We start from the raw sequence: 20,283 nt of genomic DNA, 5'->3' as shown, positions 1-20,283 counted from the left end.
TTGTCGATCAAGCTCCTAATATATATTATTTTGATATTTGGATTCTAATAATAATATAAATCACAGTCAAAACCTTAGATAAGAAAAGAGCCACTTCAAAATAAAATTCCACAATTATTTTTCCAAAATACTATTTTTATCAGTAAAGTTCTTGGAAACAATTTGGAAATTTAATCTAAGTCAGCCGTAAATCTTCCTGAATATATATATATATATATAATTAAGATATCGTAAATATTGAATCATATAAATAAATGAATTATATGTGTTTTGGGAATCACCGTTAATGATTAATTAGTCCCCTAAACAGAAATATATTCTCATGATTTTTTAGATAGGTAAGTAGATACATTGTTTAGATTATACACTTTATAAATTTCTGTGAATGACATCCGAAAACATTATTCACTGGTCAAATGAATTTTTATCGCATGATATTAAAAAAACAATATCTTCTGTGATATTTTTCGTATTATTTATAAATAAATGGAATGATGGTTGAATACGACTAAACAATGAGCAGGAGTATTCCATCTGAATTTGGTAGATGCGTACAAGACGATTGAAAACATCAAACATTCGTTAACAAAAATAGCCCACAAGCACTACTGACCCATGCTTCTCTTTTCCTCTTTTGGTATTTTATGAGAACGTTGACATTCATTCATAACTTCAAATGTGGTTGTAGATGTTCGAATGTAACTTTATTTTTTTTTCATTATGATTTTTTCATATTCTCTTAAGAACTAATTTTTTTCCAACAAAAGATATAAAATAGATCGTAAGCAGTTTAGATGGAATCCGTCCATGTCTTCCCGTGGACATTTATGCGAGTGGCAGAGTAAGCCATAATCAAAGGTAGGAACCGTGCGAAAACTAGTACTGTGAGCTCTTTTTTTTGGGACATCACTGTGAGCTCATAAGTATTACTATAATGGTGGTAAGAAAAAAAAAACTTGGGACAAAGCATAAATCAGTATGTCGTGAATTTAAATTCTGCTAAAATTTACTATTTGCTCGACCAAATGACATGAAACCATATATATTTCAAGTTTCATTAGAAAATACCAGATCAAATTTCCCGTTAGTACTGTCATCATCAAAGATTAATTGAACTTTGATCCAAATATATATCTCATAAGTGAACTGACCCTAATCTTCCATTAAAATTATGTTCTGATAGATAATTGTCGGAATTGGCATACTTTATTCTTAATAAAAAGTTAAGATACGCAAAACGATTTGAATTTTTTTTATTAAAGACATTGAAAATGTTGCTGAAAACTAGATTCAATCTTTCGAAGCTAATAAAAATCTATCTCTACGTTGTTTCTCCCACGTGCTTCCTAATTGCGACGTAAGAAATCTAATAACACTCAATCAGAGTACTATGTAGAGAATACGTTGTTAAACTACCGAGAGGCTTTATCATACAACATCTTAGAAACAATACACTAGTCTATAGTGTCCATCGTATGGAATTTGTGGAACATCAATATATCATCATGGTAACCCTTAGAGTTTAGAGTAAAAAATGCTTCAATGGTACTCTATTTCTCACTCTATAATAGAGTAAAAAATAGGTTTACTCCAAATATAAAGTAATTTGTTTTTTTTTGTTCATCACTCTATTTTCTACTCTGAAATAAAGTATCATTGGAGCAAACTCAAACTCTATTATAGAGTTACTCTATTTTAGAGTAAAAAATAGAGTAAGCCATTGGAGATGGTCTTAGGATTAGAAACATTTTTTTTTAATGAAAAGCATTAGAAACACTAATATTATCGACAATACTAGAAACATTATTATCAGAAAACAAACAAAAAGCCAAGGGCTTTCGAACTTTCACGTCGAAACGATTTCATTGGGCATTGATGAGATCTGCATATTATAGTGGGTTGGCTAGCCTTGTCTTTGAGTTTCGACAGACATTGTCTCCTTTCAAGCAATGTCCTTTTCTATATCTCTGTCTTTCCATTTTTTTGTTTGATTATTTTCATTGAGTATAGAAAAATTCATACAATCTATTCTTTTTGAAGTAGTTATAGTTAATCAGCAAATAGTGAATTTTTGTTTGAATGGTTTATCAGATAGGTTGAGAGAATAAGATGTGAGTAGTTCAAATGATATACAAGATTAGTAATAATTTAATATTTGAGACTTAATCTATAATTATTTTTAAACCGTTTTGCATGAGTTAAAGCATAGAAAGCACAAATTTCCATATATAGTGGATATATACAATTTATAGCAGGAAAATATTAATCCCGACCTTAGCTCAGTTGGTAGAGCGGAAGACTGTAGTTGTAGCTGTAATCTTTAGGTCGCTGGTTCGATTCCGGCAGGTCGGAATTTTAATTTTATATTTTTTTTTCCCTAAATATCACACGGCCATGAATCTTGTATTTAATAATGGGCCGATAAGTCCATAGCTAGGCCTGAGAGGTAGAAGTTAATCTTCTAAAGACCGTAGTTAGTTGCTGATAATCTTTAGGTCAATTTGAAGCCCACAGACTTTGTTTTCAGTTTCCATTTGTTTTGGGTTTTGTAAATTTATTGAGCCCTATTAATATTGTAATCATGGGCTGAAATGTCAACATATAGAAAGTAGAGTGTAAAAAGCATCAAGCACGCGGTTTCACAAAGGAAAAAACGACAGCGTTTAGTAGTCAATCCGTGTTTCGACCCTGACGGTTACATTTTCAAACGTAGGGTCAATACCGTAATTTCATTCGCTCCACCTTTTTCTTCTGTCAAACCCACTTTTATTTTTTTTTCTTTTTACATCTTTTATTTCTGAAAAACCACTATACGAAGGAATCTTCATCGACTCGTTTATTCACAGATCCGACACAATACCGCCACATCCGGGTTCGAATCGCATACCCCGGGTCGGGTTTTCGTTCCTTCACCTTCTTCAAGCTTTCAACCCCCATGCTGGCTCAGCGAGTTTAGGGCCCGAGCTTTTGATTCTGAATCGAGAATGGCTAGGGTTTACAGCAATTGGGATAGGCTGGTTCGAGCCACCTTGAGAAGAGAGCAGTTACGAGATTCAGGCCAAGGCCATGAGCGTGTCAACAGCGGACTCGCCGGAGCCGTTCCGCCGTCACTCGGCCGAGCTACGAACATCGATGCTATCTTACAAGCTGCTGACGAGATTCAGGCCGAAGATCCTAACGTCGCGAGGATCCGTAAGTTTTTTGTGTGGGATTCGTTGATTTTGAGAGTATAGCGTTGTTAAGGAGAAGAGATGATGGATGAATGAGTGAGGAGAAAGTGATTGTGATTGTTTGCAAATTGATTAGACTCTGCTTTTGTGTGATGCAGTGTGTGAGCAAGCGTACTCTATGGCGCAGAACTTGGACCCTAACAGTGATGGTAGAGGTGTTCTTCAATTCAAAACTGGTTTGATGTCAGTCATTAAGGTATTTTTCATCTTCTTGACTTGTATATATATTTGTCAATTGTTCTTTTTGTGTATTGGTTTTGGTCACATGTAGTCTATGGTTTTAGTATGATTGTTACTCTCTGGCTACCATTATATGTGAGATTTAAGGTGGAAACATCATTCTTTCTTGTGTTTTTTTTTCTATGTTATGTCAATTGGTGTGATTACTTGTTCTGAATCGAAGGGGTTTGTTTACTTTTGCAGCAAAAACTTGCCAAGAGAGATGGAGCTTCGATAAACCGTGATCGTGATATTGAACGACTATGGCAGTTTTACCAACTTTATAAAAGACGGCATAGAGTGGATGATATCCAAAGGGAAGAGCAAAAATGGAGGGAATCAGGAACTGCTTTTTCGTCTAATGTTGGGGAGTATGTGCTTACTTAATCCTTGTGGTTTTCTTATTTTGGGACAAATCTTTGGGTCCTTTTTGACTGACCAGTACTTTTTTTCTTTCTCTCTCCCTCTTTCATAGGATCTTGAAGATGAGGAAGGTCTTTGCCACTTTGAGGGCCTTAGTTGAAGTGTTAGAGGTGTTAAGTAGAGATGCAGATCCAAATGGTGTTGGGAGGTCTATCAGAGAGGAGGTACTTCTCTTGTAATTCTAAAGAAATTTAATCTGCTTCACGCTTCCTGTTTTGGTGATGCCTTTCGAAAGATCTTACTGAATGGTTATAATTGTTTCCTAATATCATTAGATCAGTCATTGGAAGTTGTCATCTTATATACTTATCTTATATGAGCTAACTGAGTTGTTTATGTTTTCAGCTTGGGCGAATTAAAAAAGCTGATGCAACTTTGTCTGCGGAACTAACTCCTTACAATATTGTCCCTCTAGAAGCGCAGTCCATGACCAATGCAATAAGTGTTTTCCCAGAAGTGAGTCAAACAAGAATGAAAGCAATTATTTTCATTTTTTTGTTAGTATTTTTTTACCTGCCAAGTTTTTCTTGCTCAGGAAAGAGTCTTTTGTCTTTATTTAGGTCCGTGGTGCGATACAGGCGATTAGATACACTGAACATTTCCCTAAGCTTCCTGATGATTATGAGATTTCCGGACAACGTGATGCAGACATGTTTGATTTATTGGAGTACATCTTCGGGTTTCAGGTATACTGTTATTATTGTATCAAAATCTTCCCTTGATTGCTGTTGATTCTTGTCACTTACACTATTATTTATTGAACATTATCTCAGAAAGATAATGTAAGGAACCAAAGGGAGCATCTGGTTCTCACACTTTCAAATGCACAATCTCAGCTCGGTTTACCCAGCCCGAATGACCCAGTGAGTTCTTCCTTTTTGACAACAGTCATGATTGTCTCGTTGGTGTAGTGATTGTCATCTTAAAATCTTCACCTTTATGTGTAGAAAATTGATGAGAAAGCAGTCAATGAGGTTTTCTTGAAGGTTTTGGATAACTACATCAAGTGGTGCAAATACTTGAGGATACGCCTTGTTTACAACAAGTAATTTTTTTGGTCTAGTTCTGATATGGAAATGGTGGCTTAATTTATGTAATTTGATCAAATTTGAGTTTCTCTATTAGGTTAGAAGCCATTAACCGGGACAGGAAGCTGTTTCTTGTTTCGTTGTACTTCCTAATCTGGGGTGAAGCTGCTAATGTCCGGTTTCTTCCAGAGTGTATCTGCTATATTTTTCACAATGTAAGATACCATCTTAGTGTTAATTACATACCGACTTTCCGCTATCAGTGTACTCATATTTTGTTTTCTAGTTGCTTAGTGAATATATATTTTTATTTTTTTTGTTAGTGTTGTTATGCTGTTCATAGTTGTTTTTTCCTCCTGTAAACCACACACACACACAACCAAGCCAAGAAGAGATTTGTCAGCACTGCTGTAGCATTTGATTCCCTCTGCATCTGGCTCTTAGTTTCTTTTAAAGCACCAGCCTGACATGATTTAATTTAGAAAGGACCCTTATCCTGGAACGACAGATCTTTTCACACGCAGTTGCTTTTGTTTGTTAGATGGCCAAGGAATTGGATGCAAAATTGGATCACGGAGAAGCTGTCCGTGCTGACAGTTGCGTAATTGAAAATGGTTCTGTATCATTTCTTGATCGAGTTATCTCCCCTATATATGCAGCAATGTCAGCGGTGAGTCCCTGCTATTACAATCATTTCTGTGCATCATAACTTTTTTTTTTTTTCTTAATTAGCTTTCTTTTGACGGTTTCTCACTCAGTTATTGGTATGTTGTTATTGTTAAGTATATTTAGTATCCAAGATTGTGTATTAAACTTCCATATTACTTATAATGCTTATTGTAGTATCTCCTAGCAGAACTAATCAGGTTCTTGACATAGTATCCAAGTGTTTCTGGTTCTGTGTTTGCAGAACATCCCTACTTCGTTTAAGTTTAGATCTTATTTCTATATTTTTGAGGAATTCGTAACATACTATCTTTGAAACTTGAAAGGTGGATTTAAGGGTGTGTTTTAATGGATATGCTACATGGTCGTGCAAGAACTTAACTTGGTTTTGAAATTGATATTCATGTAGGAAACTCTTCGAAACAACAATGGGAAAGCTGCGCATTCTGAATGGCGGAATTATGATGACTTCAATGAATACTTTTGGTTTGTTGTTTGCTAATATTTTTACATTTGTTAGTATAATCGCATCTCGAGGAGTATCGACTAATTGTGTTGTTATGTTCAGGACGCCTGGCTGCTTTGAGTTAAGCTGGCCTATGAAAACAGAGTCAAAATTTCTAACTGGTCCCAAAGGGCGGAAAAGGGTGAGTCTTGTTCATGCGGCTTCATTTTTTATGAGTTCTGCTCTGCTTAAGAGTTATTTTTCTCTTCTGTGTCTATATAGGGCATTTCTCCAATGAGAATTAGTTTCCAACCATTTTAATTATAAAGCACTGCATATACTTGTCAAGAGTCATTTTCATTTTCACTACCAAAGATGTCTCAGCTTCTTCTTCTATCTTCTTCTTTCATTTCCATGTGTCTACAAAATCTTTTGACATCCATTTTTCTGAAATTCAATGATAGACTGGTAAAAGCAGCTTTGTTGAGCATCGGACATACCTTCACCTTTTCAGAAGTTTTCACCGACTTTGGATCTTCATGGTTATAATGTTCCAGGTTGGTGTGGCAATTACGAACAGTATTCTCTGCTTAATTTGATAATTCGACTTAATTATTATTGTTATTTTACCTTTCTTCAGGCTTTGGCGATTATAGCCTTCAGGAAAGAGCATCTCGATAAAGATACTTTCAAAATCTTGCTCAGTGCTGGAGCTACATATGCTATAATGAACTTCATTGAAAGTAAAATTCTCTGATGGACTCTGTTACCATTAGAAAACTCAGAATCAGATTGTAAAGTTCTACTGTACCTTGTTTTTTGAGCATTACTTGTTTGTGATCTATGCAGGTTTTCTTGATGTTGTACTTATGTATGGCGCCTATAGCATGGCAAGAGGAATGGCTATATCCAGGGTGTTTATTAAGTTTTTCTGGTGGGGCTTGGGCTCAGTATTTGTGGTATATGTTTATGTGTACGTATCCAATCTGTCTACTTCGAGGTATCTTTTCTTGATAAAATTTGTATGCAGAACAGCTGAACTATTGTGAGAAAATTATTGCAGGCAAGTTCTGCAGGAAAGAAATAAACGAACCTCAGATGAGTTCTTCTACCGCTTATACATTCTTGTATTGGGTAGTTATGCCGCTGTTCGCCTCATCTTTGGACTTTTAGTCAAGCTTCCAGCATGCCATGCTCTGTCAGAAATGTCAGATCAATCTTTCTTCCAGTTTTTCAAGTGGATATATCAGGTATTCATTCAGTAAGACTTCAGATATCATAAATAGTAAGGAAATTGTTGACGTTTCTTCTCTCTTTCAGGAACGTTACTTCGTTGGCCGTGGCCTCTTTGAGAACATTAGCGATTATTGCAGGTTTTGAATACCTGCCTTTTCAAACTATAGATAATTACCAAAAAGAATTCGGTACTCACTGGCTAGTTGAAATAAGATTTGGAATTCGAATAAACTATTGGCATATATGATTAGTTAGTAGGGGAGTTGGCTGTTGAGAGTAGATATCCTGAATGTCTGTGTACCAGTTTCACCTGATGTAATTCGTGAGGTTGCACATAATGATTTAGTGGCTTTTAGATGGTTACAACTGATTTGGACTCTTAGAAAAATTTCGTATTTACACGCACGGTTCCAGAGTTTATTCGAACTTTTTCCTATATTATTCAGGTATGTGGCGTTTTGGTTGATTGTCCTGGCCTCCAAGTTCACGTTTGCATACTTTCTCCAGGCAAGGATGTTTCTACAGCTATATATTTTTGCTACTGTACATATTTAACTAACTAAGCGCATCTATGATAATGCACTGACGGTTAAACCTTCTTCATGTTGCAGATCAAACCACTTGTTAAACCCACCAAGACGATCATTGATCTTCCTTCGTTTGAATATTCATGGCATGATATTGTCTCAAAAAGTAAGTGCTTGTATACTTAGGTACTCGATCAAAATTATTTGCTGGCTGTTACTTGGCTTAATATGATGTGACCAAAAACCATAACATACAACTCAGTAACCTGGTAAGGTAGCCATGCACTTAACTCCTATTTGCCTGCTTCATTGGCTACACGAGCCTCTGGAACCTCAACTGAAGAATATTAGTTTTGTATATGATCAACTATAATACTAACTAGAACCTGTTGTTGAATGCCGTTTGGCCGTCTTTCAAAATGTTGCTGACATCAATGGTTCTGCGGATTATAAAATTGGCAGGTAACGATCATGCGCTGACCATTGTTAGCTTGTGGGCTCCAGTTGTGTGTGTGAGTATTTACCTTACTGTTCCTCATAATTTCAGAGGTTTGATGGTCTAAGATCTCGTTGTTATTTTTTTCTTTGAGGCCTGGTTTTCTTTCGTCAGTTATTTTTAATAAACTTGTGGGCTTAAAGGTTACTAATTGTGGAATACTAATGTCCAGATATATCTTATGGATATTCATATATGGTACACACTCTTGTCTGCTATCATTGGTGGTGTGATGGGAGCAAAAGCTCGTCTAGGCGAGGTACTGTTGAATACTAGTCTACTGGAATTCTTTTAAGAAATGTGCTACTCTTCAAAATCTTGGTCCCTTTACTAAACATGTTCAGTTTGTCTATTTTAGATACGCTCCATTGAGATGGTTCATAAGCGTTTTGAGAGTTTTCCAGAAGCTTTTGCCAAGAACCTTGTCTCTCCTGTTGTAAAAAGGTTATCTATTATGATTACTAGTTTACAATTTCCTTGACACTAAAAAAATAATTTTTATGATTACTAGTTTATGCAAAGTTTTTTCTGTTGGGCTCACTTCAAGGTCTAAACTCTGTTGTAATTTTATATTTCAGAGTATCATTCGGCCAACATACTTCTCAGGTTAGTAATAAGTTTAACTATTTGTCTCATCACTTGGCGTTTTAAGAACTATTCTTGCATGCCTTCCATTGTTAGTTCTTCCAAAATTGGCTCAGCAATCTTCTATTGAGTTTTTGGGCTTTGTATCTGTTGACAGTGAGAACTGATAATGTGTTCGCAAAAAGTAGATGTTTAAACTAACTGTTTTGGCTGTACTGAACATTCCTTCCTATCTTGTGCTTTTAGCTCTGTACTTAATAGGAAAAATAAAGTAGGTGATACTTGTGATTGTATCTGGAAATTTATTTGCCTACTGTTTCGTTCTCTCCTAATACTTTTCCGTAAATGTACCCCTCCCCCTTTTTTATACTTCATTGGTAGTTGTGCATAGCGCTGACTGTTATCTTACTGTTTCTCTGTCTATTGCTTCCTCCTTTGTGTAGTGGAATTTTATATGTTGATTACCAGTCTATAACTTGTTTTTTCAGGGTAATGATATATTCCGACTGTTTTGCAGGATGGTCAAGACATGAACAAGGCATATGCTGCAATGTTTTCCCCTTTTTGGAATGAGATAATAAAAAGCTTAAGAGAGGAAGATTATATAAGCAACAGGTTAATACATATTTCTTGCTTTCTTGTTCTTTCGTTTATTTGCCATTTTCTGCAAGGCCTCTAAGTTATACTTTTGAGTACTGTGATTATAGGGAGATGGATTTGCTTTCTATACCCAGTAACACGGGAAGTCTTGGACTAGTCCAGTGGCCCTTGTTTCTTCTCTGCAGTAAGGTCAGTTTGTTTTAAATTTCATCAGGTGTGATATTGTTCTCTCCTGTGTGAATTATTCTGAATTCCTTCTGTTTTTTTTTTCTCAGATTTTGGTAGCCATTGATTTAGCCATGGAGTGCACAGAAACGCAGGGTGTACTTTGGAGACAAATATGCGACGATGAATACATGGCGTATGCTGTTCAGGAGTGCTATTACAGCGTTCAGAACATATTGAATTCCATGGTTGATGGTGTAGGGCGACGTTGGTACAGTCTTTCAATTTGTTTATTTTCAACAGATCGATATTTTTGGAATTATACTTGTGTCACTTCAATTTATGCCTCGTTTTCACACTGGTAATAGGGTGGAAAGAGTTTTTATGGAAATTAGCAACAGTATACAGGAGGGTTCCCTTGCTATAACTCTGAATCTTAAGAAGCTTCAGTTGGTCGTTTCCAGATTTACGGCATTAACTGGGCTTTTGGTACGCTTCTCTGGCTTAATTCTGTGGCTAGTACTCTTTTGTTTGAAAGTTTAAACATATTGGATGTACTAAGCCAGTTATGCCAAACGTTCTAATTTCTGTGAGATAATCCCGTTTTCAGAAATTCATAGATATATCCATGCAAATTGAATCATCTCTTGCTGCTTGGATGTACCAAACCAGTTTTTGTTTTTACTGTTTTTCATTTTCTGACGTTGGTTTAATAAGCACTAAATGTGGAGAAGAAAGATTTTCCCTGTTGATCCTACTGGAACCCGGGCACGCTTAGACACTCTTTCTTTACCTTTCTCATCTCTGTTTTTGTTTGTATCCAACAAAACTTCTTTCTTTTCCTTAAAGAGTTATGATCCTTCTTACAAATATTGTAAGCTGTTTAATTTTCTTAGTCTACTTGGTAGGTCTGACTTCTCTTTTTCAGTTCTTATTGGTTCGAAACAAGCTTCTCTTAAATTATATCTTTCCTTCTATCATGGAGTTTAGGTAGCTTAAGCCGTAGGTAAGAGTGGTCTTATTGTGTCAATAAGTACTACCGGATATATGTTTTTAGTAGAAGTGTCTTTACATCTGATATTTTAGAATCATACTCAAATTGTAACTGCACATGTATATATACTATTGGTTGTTAGAATTTCAATTGTTTCACCTCGTGTTTGCTTTGGTTGCTGAACATTCTCTATGGAATAAATGACATGTCCCAGATTCGAAACGAAACTCCAGCTCTTGCAAAAGGTGCGGCAAAAGCTATGTTTGATTTTTACGAGGTGGTCACGCATGACCTTCTTGCAGAGAATTTGAGGTATATTGGAACGATTACTTGCTCACACAAATATCAACCTGTATTGGAAACCGTCCTGAAGAAAATATCTTACGGTTTCACTTATGTATGCATCCAGGGATCAGCTCGATACATGGAATATTCTAGCACGGGCTAGAAACGAGGGGAGTCTCTTTTCTAATATTGAGTGGCCTAGAGATCCAGAAATTGTAAGCCCCTCGAGAAGAAGCAAGACGGAAATTCATTCCAAATACTGATTTTGTGGTCTTATGCAATAATATTATTTTGTATATTTGCAGATAGAGCAGGTCAAGCGGCTACACCTTCTTCTTACTGTGAAGGATGCTGCTGCTAATGTCCCAAAAAATCTTGAAGCTAGGAGAAGATTGGAGTTTTTTACAAATTCTTTATTTATGGATATGCCCCAAGCAAAGCCCGTTGCTGAAATGGTACCGTTTAGGTATGTATGGTAGCACTTGCCTTACATTTTAGCCTCTTTTGTTTTGTTTCCAATAGATTAATATAGCTTTCTTAAATTGTTTCTGTGAACAGTGTCTTCACCCCATACTACAGTGAGACAGTTATCTATAGTTCCTCAGAACTGCGAAGTGAGAATGAAGATGGGATATCTACTCTCTTTTATCTTCAGAAGATATTTCCTGGTAAATAGATACTACTTCTGGGCGTGTTAGGTCGTTTCTTAGTCCATAGTCTTTAGCTGAGATCTCTTGTTTCTGGATATAGATGAATGGGAGAATTTTTTGGAGAGGATTGGTAGGTCTGACTCAACAGGGGACGCAGATCTTCAAGAAAGTGCAACTGATGCTTTGGAGCTTCGATTTTGGGTGTCTTTTCGAGGCCAGACTTTAGCAAGGACAGGTTAGATACTATCTATGCTAATCATCACTCCAAATATAGTTTCGCAAATAGAATTACGCTCATTACGTTTGGGTTTTAATGTGAAAATTTGGTGTTTCACGCTTGAATGCCTGATTCAAATTTGTTTGTCTGGACATAAAGTGCGAGGAATGATGTATTACCGAAGGGCGTTGATGCTCCAGAGTTTCTTAGAAAGACGAGGCTTGGGAGGTACTTGATTTCTAACTTTTGTTGCAGTTTTACCTTCATGGGAAAGGCATGTTCTGTAACAGCAACTTTTTTTTTCTACAGTGGATGATTTTTCTCTGACCAACATGCCACGAGGGTTTGAAGCATCACCTGAAGCACGAGCTCAAGCAGACCTGAAATTTACATATGTTGTGTCATGTCAAATTTATGGGCAACAGAAACAGCAAAAGAAACCAGAGGCTACTGATATCGCACTTTTGTTGCAAAGGTATGAGTTATTTTTTTCCCGCCAATCATTTATATTTGTTTATAAATTTTGAGGCTATAATCATTCGTTTTGTCATAAAGTGCAATGTCTTATAGGAACGGCTAAATAGTTTTTTCAATTCGTCCCATTTTCTGTTGATTGTTCTTTGGTTGCCGAGATACTAGATTGACCTGGAACCTTGCAGATTTTCTATTTTACCTGCAATCATTTTTTTTTCTTATGTATGAGTGAATATATGAGTTTGATACAGTTGCTATCTTTATATTCAGTCTTCAATGGAACATCTTTTAGTGATATCATCTTACAGAAATTCTATTAATCCATATTTACTGTCACAACTAGATTTGAGGCACTTCGAGTCGCTTTCATACACTCAGAGGATGTTGGTGTTGAAGGGAAAAAGGAATTCTATTCTAAGTTAGTAAAAGCTGACATTCACGGAAAAGATCAGGTACATGATATTTCTGTCGAGGCTTGCAGTGGTTAATTTGGAAAGATGGTTTTAGATGTTGAAATGCACGAAAAACCAATAGTGATTTTGGTCCAATAGTGCTTATTTTCCTGATCTGGGTAATGATATACAGCATACAATAAGTCTCACTTTTTCTACAGGAAATTTATTCAATTAAACTTCCCGGAGATCCTAAACTTGGGGAAGGAAAGCCTGAGAATCAAAATCATGCGATCGTTTTCACTCGTGGAGAAGCCATCCAGACCATAGATATGAATCAGGTTATTCATCATTTATCTGTCATTGCATTAGCAATATGAAAATTTAGCGTTGTAAAAGTTGTGTGTTTGAGTGAGAGAGTCGTATTGGCATTAAGCTAAACCTGTCGTACATGCTAGGATATTCATTGTCTTAGATTCCTAAGTTCCGCTTTTGGCCATCATTACGTGGCCAATTGTCACTTTTCTTCTCCCATATAACAAGGATTGGTAAAATTAAGTAGCAGCAATATGCTGGCGTCGTTCATATTGTAGCACTTTTCGCTGATCCACTATATTCCTATTTTTGTCTTCAGGACAATTATCTCGAGGAGGCAATCAAAATGAGAAATCTACTTGAAGAGTTTCATGGAAAGCATGGAATTCGACGTCCTACCATTTTGGGCGTTAGAGAGCATGTTTTCACGGGAAGGTTTGGAGTCGTCTCCTTGATAAATTAGTTGTTATGTTTAATATTTTATTGTTTATCTCCTTTACACTGATGTTAAATTTATATTGCAGTGTTTCATCATTGGCGTGGTTTATGTCCAATCAAGAAACCAGTTTTGTGACTCTGGGTCAACGTGTCTTAGCATATCCACTTAAGTGAGTATACTCGCTTCAGACTTTTAACTTGCCCAATAGGAACATATTTCATTTTAAATCTTTTGTTGTGTAGCTTGTACTTGTTATAGCATTCTTCTCATCTGTTTCCATTACTTGATTCCGGTTTTAACGTGATTTTATTACTTGTTTCCGGTTTACTGGATTGTTTTAATTCAATCTATTTCCACTTTTTAGTGACAGCTTAGTTTTAATCTGTGCAAAACTAATCTTTTGCAGAGTTCGAATGCACTATGGGCATCCAGATGTGTTCGATAGAGTATTTCATATAACTCGCGGTGGGATCAGCAAAGCATCCCGTGTTATTAACATCAGTGAAGATATATATGCTGGTATGCGTTGTATATAGGTTTATTCATTACATAAATGTTGAGTCGTTACTGTAATATTTTGAACGTGTGTGCAAACTGTTTGTAATACACTCGGTGTTACCATTTCTGACTGAGCTCAACTCTGTAATATTTCGTAGGATTTAACTCGACACTCAGGCAGGGAAATATCACCCACCATGAGTACATTCAGGTCAACGACTTTTTACACTTGATACATTTTTACTTTACTAGTATCTCCCGTAGATCTGAAAACGTGATCTATATACATCTTCTTTCATGTAGGTTGGTAAAGGAAGAGATGTAGGACTCAACCAGATTGCCCTATTTGAAGGGAAGGTGGCGGGTGGAAATGGAGAACAAGTTCTTAGTAGGGATGTCTACAGGATTGGGCAGCTGTTTGATTTCTTTAGGATGATGTCGTTCTACTTCACAACGGTTGGGTTCTATGTCTGCACAATGGTACTTTCCTTCTCTAGCGTTCTATACTTCTGTTTCCTTCATTATCACATGTAGTAAAACCTTTCTCTTTGATGCAGATGACCGTCCTTACTGTGTACGTGTTTCTCTACGGAAGAGTGTATCTGGTATGTCATAGAGCCTTTTTCTTCATTATGAAATGAGAGTAGTAATTGCTCTCTCCAATGTGGAGAGTGGCGAATGCTTAATCTCTTAAAACATCTTTGTTTTCTGCAATTTTTAGTATCGATACTGTTATTTTTGTTTGTTGTCCTCTATAGAGCGTACTGGTCTATGTAGTAAGCTTTAGTACATGTGGGGTACTCCATAGTACTTGGCCTACCACCTTTTGAGAATTGAAAGCATCTGTGCACTGATTTCACTTTTGTGTGTTTCTTTTATTTGTTAAGTCACTTCTTATAGTCATGAAGCTTTTGACATACTTCATTCGAGATGATATACTTTTTGGTCTTTTCAGGCCTTTTCGGGTTCTGATCGTGCAATCTCAAGAGTAGCCAAACTCTCTGGTAACACTGCACTGGATGCTGCGCTCAATGCACAGTTTTTGGTCCAGATTGGAGTCTTTACTGCGGTTCCTATGGTTATGGGTTTCATACTTGAACTTGGGTTACTGAAGGTTGGTCGACCAATTCTCTATGTTTTGTTTTGCTTACAAAACAGAAATAGCTTTCAGAATGCGTGCTCTTCAACTGAAGTCTCATGAAGCGTAATGTTTTTCATGTCACAGGCTATTTTCAGCTTTATTACGATGCAATTTCAGCTGTGCTCGGTCTTTTTCACATTTTCACTTGGGACAAGGACTCATTACTTTGGACGTACTATCCTTCATGGTGGTGCAAAGGTATTTTTCCTTGTATACATGAAAATAAACATTTACTTCTTTCTGCTTGTTAACTTTTCCAAACGCGTGTTCATTTTTTTTTTGTTTTAACAACAGTATCGAGCTACTGGCAGAGGCTTTGTGGTTCAGCACATCAAGTTTGCGGATAATTACAGACTCTATTCCAGAAGTCATTTTGTGAAAGCGTAAGTCCTCTGGCATGCTCTTTGATGTTCACAATGGTAATAAGAGCTTCCAAAGTTCAGTATCAGTTACAATGTGAACTGACTGATGTTAACCTCTTTCTCTATCCAGTTTTGAAGTAGCTCTACTGCTGATTGTCTACATTGCCTACGGGTATACGGATGGAGGTGCTGTCTCGTTCGTTCTGCTTACTATCAGCAGTTGGTTCCTGGTAATCTCCTGGCTGTTTGCACCGTACATCTTCAACCCATCTGGATTCGAATGGCAAAAGTAAGTATAATTCCTATTGTTTGGTCTTCATTTCATTTCGTATTCACTTGATTACCTGTGGTGCCACATCTTAAATTGTGTTCAATATTGACATTTAATTTCACCTGCTTGAGTTAGGACCGTTGAGGATTTCGATAATTGGGTCAGTTGGCTGATGTACAAAGGTGGAGTAGGAGTAAAGGGAGAGCTCAGTTGGGAGTCGTGGTGGGAGGAAGAACAGGTTTGTTCAATATTTTTTCTGCTTTAGGGTATTTGCTATTGTACTCTATACCTCACTTAAGTTTCTGTAAATATCATGGGTTCCTTCACAGATGCATATCCAAACATTAAGAGGACGGATTCTGGAGACCATTTTGAGCTTGAGGTTCTTCATGTTTCAGTATGGCGTCGTGTACAAGCTCAATCTCACTGCGAAAGACACCTCACTTGCGGTAAAGCTGACTTTTGATTCGCTTGTATTTAATTCACTTTAATCGAGTATTTGCAAATTGTTATGCAATACCCCTTACTATTATTGCAAGAAAGTTAATTTTGCTTTTTTGCTTTGCAGTTATATGGCTACTCCTGGATAGTGTTGGTTGCAGTTGTGCTCCTGTTTAAGGTATGTGCTAAGATTTTCGATTGTATCTTTCCATCTCCAGATTTGATTTTATATTTTCCTACTCATCCGCTAACATTTGTATCATTGTCTCTTCAGCTATTCTGGTATAGCCCCAGGAAGTCCAGCAACATCCTGCTGGCTCTGCGTTTCCTTCAGGGAGTGGTTTCTCTCGTAGTCATCGCCCTCATCGCTTTAGCAATTGCGTTGACAGATCTATCCATTCCAGACATGTTTGCATGTGTACTCGGCTTCATCCCGACAGGTTGGGCCATACTGTCTTTAGCCATCACGTGGAAGCGGTTGATCAAGCTGTTTGGGTTGTGGGAAACGGTCCGCGAGTTTGGACGTATTTATGATGCTGCGATGGGGATGCTCATCTTTGCTCCCATTGCTCTCCTCTCCTGGTTCCCGTTCATCTCGACGTTCCAGTCTCGTCTACTCTTCAACCAGGCCTTCAGTCGTGGACTCGAGATCTCCATCATCCTTGCCGGAAACAGAGCGAACGTTGAGACTTGAGAGGTTTAGTGTTGGAAGTAGAAGAAACTTATTTGTTGGGAATGTAAATGAGCTTTTGTAGAGTTTTGTTAGAACGTCATTGAAAGCTCGCTTTTGGATTTTTTTTTAATCTCTTTGGAATCTTGTTTGTGTGTTTTTTTCTCTAGCTTGAATGTTGTGATACTGAGCTTTGACTATGCATTGATTGATGATGACTTACTTCATTTTGTGTAACGGGTTTCTTTTACTTGGCTTAATCGTGTTCTTACACACGCGTTTAAATCACTTGTCAAAGATCAGAAATGCCTTGTCTATGATTTTATAAGAACCTTCAAGGATTTCAACATTCAGGTTTGTGCATATGGTTTTCTCATATCTGTGAGATGGACGTGCTAATTTTGCAATCCGATTGTTGGGAGATCCTCGACTCAAAGCAAGGAAGATGCATTGATCTATACTATTAAAGCAGAATCCTTCTTAGGACTATGCCCCTGATTTTTCAAATTAAATACAAAAATTTCCATTAATTTTTTAATTGTTTTTAATGATTTTCAGAAATTAAAAGCCCAACATTGCTTCTATCCAACTAAACAAAACAACCCAATAATTTAAAAACTTAAAGTCAAAGAAGCCCAACAGTGTTTTTTAAAAAAAAATAATTATAAGTCAATTTAAATATATATTATTATTTAATATTTGTGTAATTATAATTTAAAATTTATGCATTATTTAAAGGTATGCAGAATGAAAAACGTAATGTCTATTACATTTTTCATATAATATTTAATTAATAAGTTAAAATTGTAAATAAATAACCTTAGCAAATATAATCACAATATGATTAAATTTATTGAGTAGAAGTTTACCATTTTAAAATCTTTTAACTAAATAATTAGTACACAAATTTATTATTATATAATAAAAAATAAAGAAGACAAGATTATAAAAAAAATTACTATAAACAAATATTAAATCTATTAAAATATAGATTAGACAAATATTTATTAATTTAAATGAAATTTTAAAAAGAAATAATTCCGCGCTTTGAAAGCGAAGGTCAAAATCTAGTTACTTGTTTAAGAGCAGAGCTTGAACAATCTTTGAGAGTGGTAATGATGAATCAAGGACCAGATACTGAAACCATGTGGAGTTTTATCACGAAAAGGATGGCCACAAGTCTTCCACCACATTGCACTTGCCCCGAAGAACATCTTCTCGGTGTATAACTCAATCCAATCACACCATTCAAACTCACAGCAAAAACAGACCTTAACAATGTGCTTAACAGGCTGTAACTGGAAGATAGTTGGCGGGAAGCAGAGAATGTGAGGTGGACAAAGTGTTGATCAACTAAGAAGATATCTAACCGGTCCAGAGAAACAAATATTCAGACTTGAGAAACATCAGCTCACCTCAGACACAGAGCAAGAGTATATGCTGTAAGATAGTGACGATTACGATTTAATATGTAAATATATGGTTCGAGTTTGATTGTTAGTTTAGTAGATGAAAGTGGTTTGGTAGAAAGAAGAAGCTAAGCTAATGGTTCGAGTCCTTTGTATTTGTATAGGGCTGAGACGTCTTTGAGAATGGTCCTTTGTCTTCCTCTCTTCTACTAAATGGGTCAAGTTAAAAAGCCCAATAGCGAAAATGGCAGATCCGTAATTAAATGCTTAATGAGGGGTAAAATAATTGAAGGAGAAACCGAAAAAATGGAGCATCTCTTTTAACAAGAAGCACACGAACACAATCCGAAAGCTAACCACAAAGCTTCTCACTTTCGCAATCACATAAACCTTTCTTTCTAATCCTATCCAGAAAGAAAATAATCGCTTTAGGTGAAAAATGGCGAAGAAAGGAGGAGGAGGAGCAACACTCGCCGAGGACGCACCGTGGCGTGTCTCCTCAGTAAAGCCAGTCCCTCGAATCAGCCGCTCACCTGTTCTCTCCATCTCTCAAAGCCCAGAGACCGATTACGCCATTGCCGTCATGAAGGTTTTGCCTTTTTGATTGATTGTTAATATATTTGGAGAGACTCAATTGTGTTTTGATTGCTCTGCAGCATCCGAATCCGGTGGGAGGTGGTTTGGCGATGGAAGCAGTGCTTGAATCTGCAGGACCTGAATGCGTTGTTCCTGGTCAAGTCACGCCTCTTCGCCTTCTTGGTGTTAAGGTTACACTCTTGATTACGACTTTGCTTTATATTTATGGAAATGTCTTTTTTATTTATTTGCGTTTATGAGGTTTCGATTTGTGTAAGAGTTGTTTTCATCATGTTTGTTTGATGTTTGTGTAGGTGTGGCCTGTTGAAGTTGATCTTAAGTTCTTGGAACCTGTGGGGAAAGAGCTGAAGATGCTTGGGAAGGTAAAAAAAGACACGACATGTTATTGCTTTTGTGTCTGAATTTGATGTAATTCACTTTTTCTAGTATTAGTCAGTATCTCAGAGGACATCTTAAGGCTAGTGTGTGTGTGATTTGAAGTTTTGGTTTTTCTATATCAAGATCATAGTTGGCATCTTCTTTTTGGGTTTAGCTTGTTTCTTTGGGCAAAGCTGAAACTATCCATGGGGTTACCCTGAGACTGTTTCTGGTCTAAGATTCTTTATCGTAAGTAGTAATGAAATGTGCTCAGAACATAGCATGAACGCATTGGTTACATAAGCACGTTGTACTTATTTTATTGTTTTGTAAGACTTTTAAGATTATTCATTCATGTTGATTTAACAATTGATTCTCTCTGTTGTACCTCTGATACTGCAGTTCATGGATAATGCTGTGGACCTGATGAATAAGTCCTTCATCGACCGTTAAGCACAACTGGTTTGGTTATGTACTTGTCAAGGTTCTTCTACGGCTAGAGTTTTGGAATTGCGGAACTTATTACAGGCAGATAAAGATATATGATCTGAGCAAAGTTGAATATGGTGTGTGTATAGAGAGGATTATCTCCTTTGAATATTGTTACAGAAAAAAATCTATATGCTATCAAATCATTGGTTTGAATTACTGTTTTTTTAAGAATAATATTCTTAAAGTTTCATCCAATGTTCTTCAAGCTTTTATTAGAGAATCTTTACTATTCCTCGTCAAAGAGGTTCAAAACGGTTCCTGCCAAAAAGTTTTGGAGTCGTAAAGTGATTTATGTTTTTTTTTTTATCTTAGAAGGAAACTGTGACTAGTGTGGTAATCTAAATTACCGAACTCAGGAAAGAAACATACACACGAAAAGTGTTGTATGCTTCTGGACCTCTTGCTCCTCTTTTGTTGATTGTGATTTTTGAGGCTTCTTGGTACATATAGCTGTCTTGAGAAGAGTCCAAAGTTGTATTTATCTTCTTACTACGGCTTTATATTAGACTTTAATCAATCTTTAAAGTTTCAAACACAAATCAATATACTGCCTTTATTGCAGCAATTCATAAAAGTTGCAGTAGATGTGGCTAGCGAGCCTCCAAGTTTTTGCTTTTGTGTCTAAGGGGAAGACAATAGAGGATGCAAGATAGGGTCAC

At 36.5% G+C, this 20,283-nt stretch overlaps 2 protein-coding genes and 1 non-coding gene across 3 annotated transcripts; all 3 read left to right on the top strand.

Moving 5' to 3' along the window:
* Window positions 1–2,268: 2,268 nt before the first annotated feature.
* On the top strand, window positions 2,269–2,352 carry TRNAY-GUA. The gene is given in 2 exon segments: window positions 2,269–2,305; window positions 2,317–2,352. It is a non-coding gene; the product is annotated as a tRNA-Tyr (tRNA).
* A 454-nt stretch (window positions 2,353–2,806) lies between these two features.
* Window positions 2,807–16,996, top strand: LOC125598282 (callose synthase 10-like). The gene is made up of 50 exons (XM_048772477.1): window positions 2,807–3,192; window positions 3,329–3,426; window positions 3,654–3,820; window positions 3,925–4,036; window positions 4,218–4,328; window positions 4,433–4,558; window positions 4,646–4,735; window positions 4,820–4,917; window positions 4,998–5,115; window positions 5,442–5,570; window positions 5,976–6,052; window positions 6,135–6,213; window positions 6,476–6,568; window positions 6,652–6,754; window positions 6,861–6,984; window positions 7,075–7,261; window positions 7,332–7,384; window positions 7,694–7,754; window positions 7,859–7,940; window positions 8,237–8,286; window positions 8,443–8,529; window positions 8,629–8,714; window positions 8,849–8,876; window positions 9,373–9,470; window positions 9,563–9,644; window positions 9,731–9,891; window positions 9,989–10,109; window positions 10,829–10,926; window positions 11,024–11,114; window positions 11,205–11,365; window positions 11,458–11,567; window positions 11,650–11,784; window positions 11,926–11,994; window positions 12,076–12,241; window positions 12,584–12,692; window positions 12,854–12,973; window positions 13,267–13,382; window positions 13,472–13,555; window positions 13,793–13,905; window positions 14,043–14,095; window positions 14,188–14,364; window positions 14,442–14,489; window positions 14,840–14,998; window positions 15,110–15,223; window positions 15,320–15,408; window positions 15,518–15,676; window positions 15,794–15,896; window positions 15,988–16,107; window positions 16,227–16,277; window positions 16,374–16,996. Exons 1-50 carry the CDS (start codon window positions 2,985–2,987, stop codon window positions 16,791–16,793), a joined length of 5,694 nt encoding a protein of 1,897 aa, XP_048628434.1. The 5' UTR covers window positions 2,807–2,984; the 3' UTR covers window positions 16,794–16,996.
* A 1,506-nt stretch (window positions 16,997–18,502) lies between these two features.
* Window positions 18,503–19,814, top strand: LOC106451090. Its single transcript, XM_013892949.3, has 4 exons — window positions 18,503–18,767; window positions 18,835–18,945; window positions 19,069–19,137; window positions 19,535–19,814. The coding sequence occupies exons 1-4, from the start codon at window positions 18,618–18,620 to the stop codon at window positions 19,583–19,585; spliced, it is 381 nt and encodes a 126-aa protein (XP_013748403.2). The 5' UTR covers window positions 18,503–18,617; the 3' UTR covers window positions 19,586–19,814.
* Window positions 19,815–20,283: the final 469 nt, after the last annotated feature.

Source organism: Brassica napus, unplaced genomic scaffold (assembly GCF_020379485.1).
Source record: "Brassica napus cultivar Da-Ae unplaced genomic scaffold, Da-Ae ScsIHWf_168;HRSCAF=305, whole genome shotgun sequence".
Classification (NCBI taxonomy): Eukaryota; Viridiplantae; Streptophyta; class Magnoliopsida; order Brassicales; family Brassicaceae; genus Brassica; species Brassica napus.
This window is presented reverse-complemented; position numbering and strand designations above follow the sequence as displayed.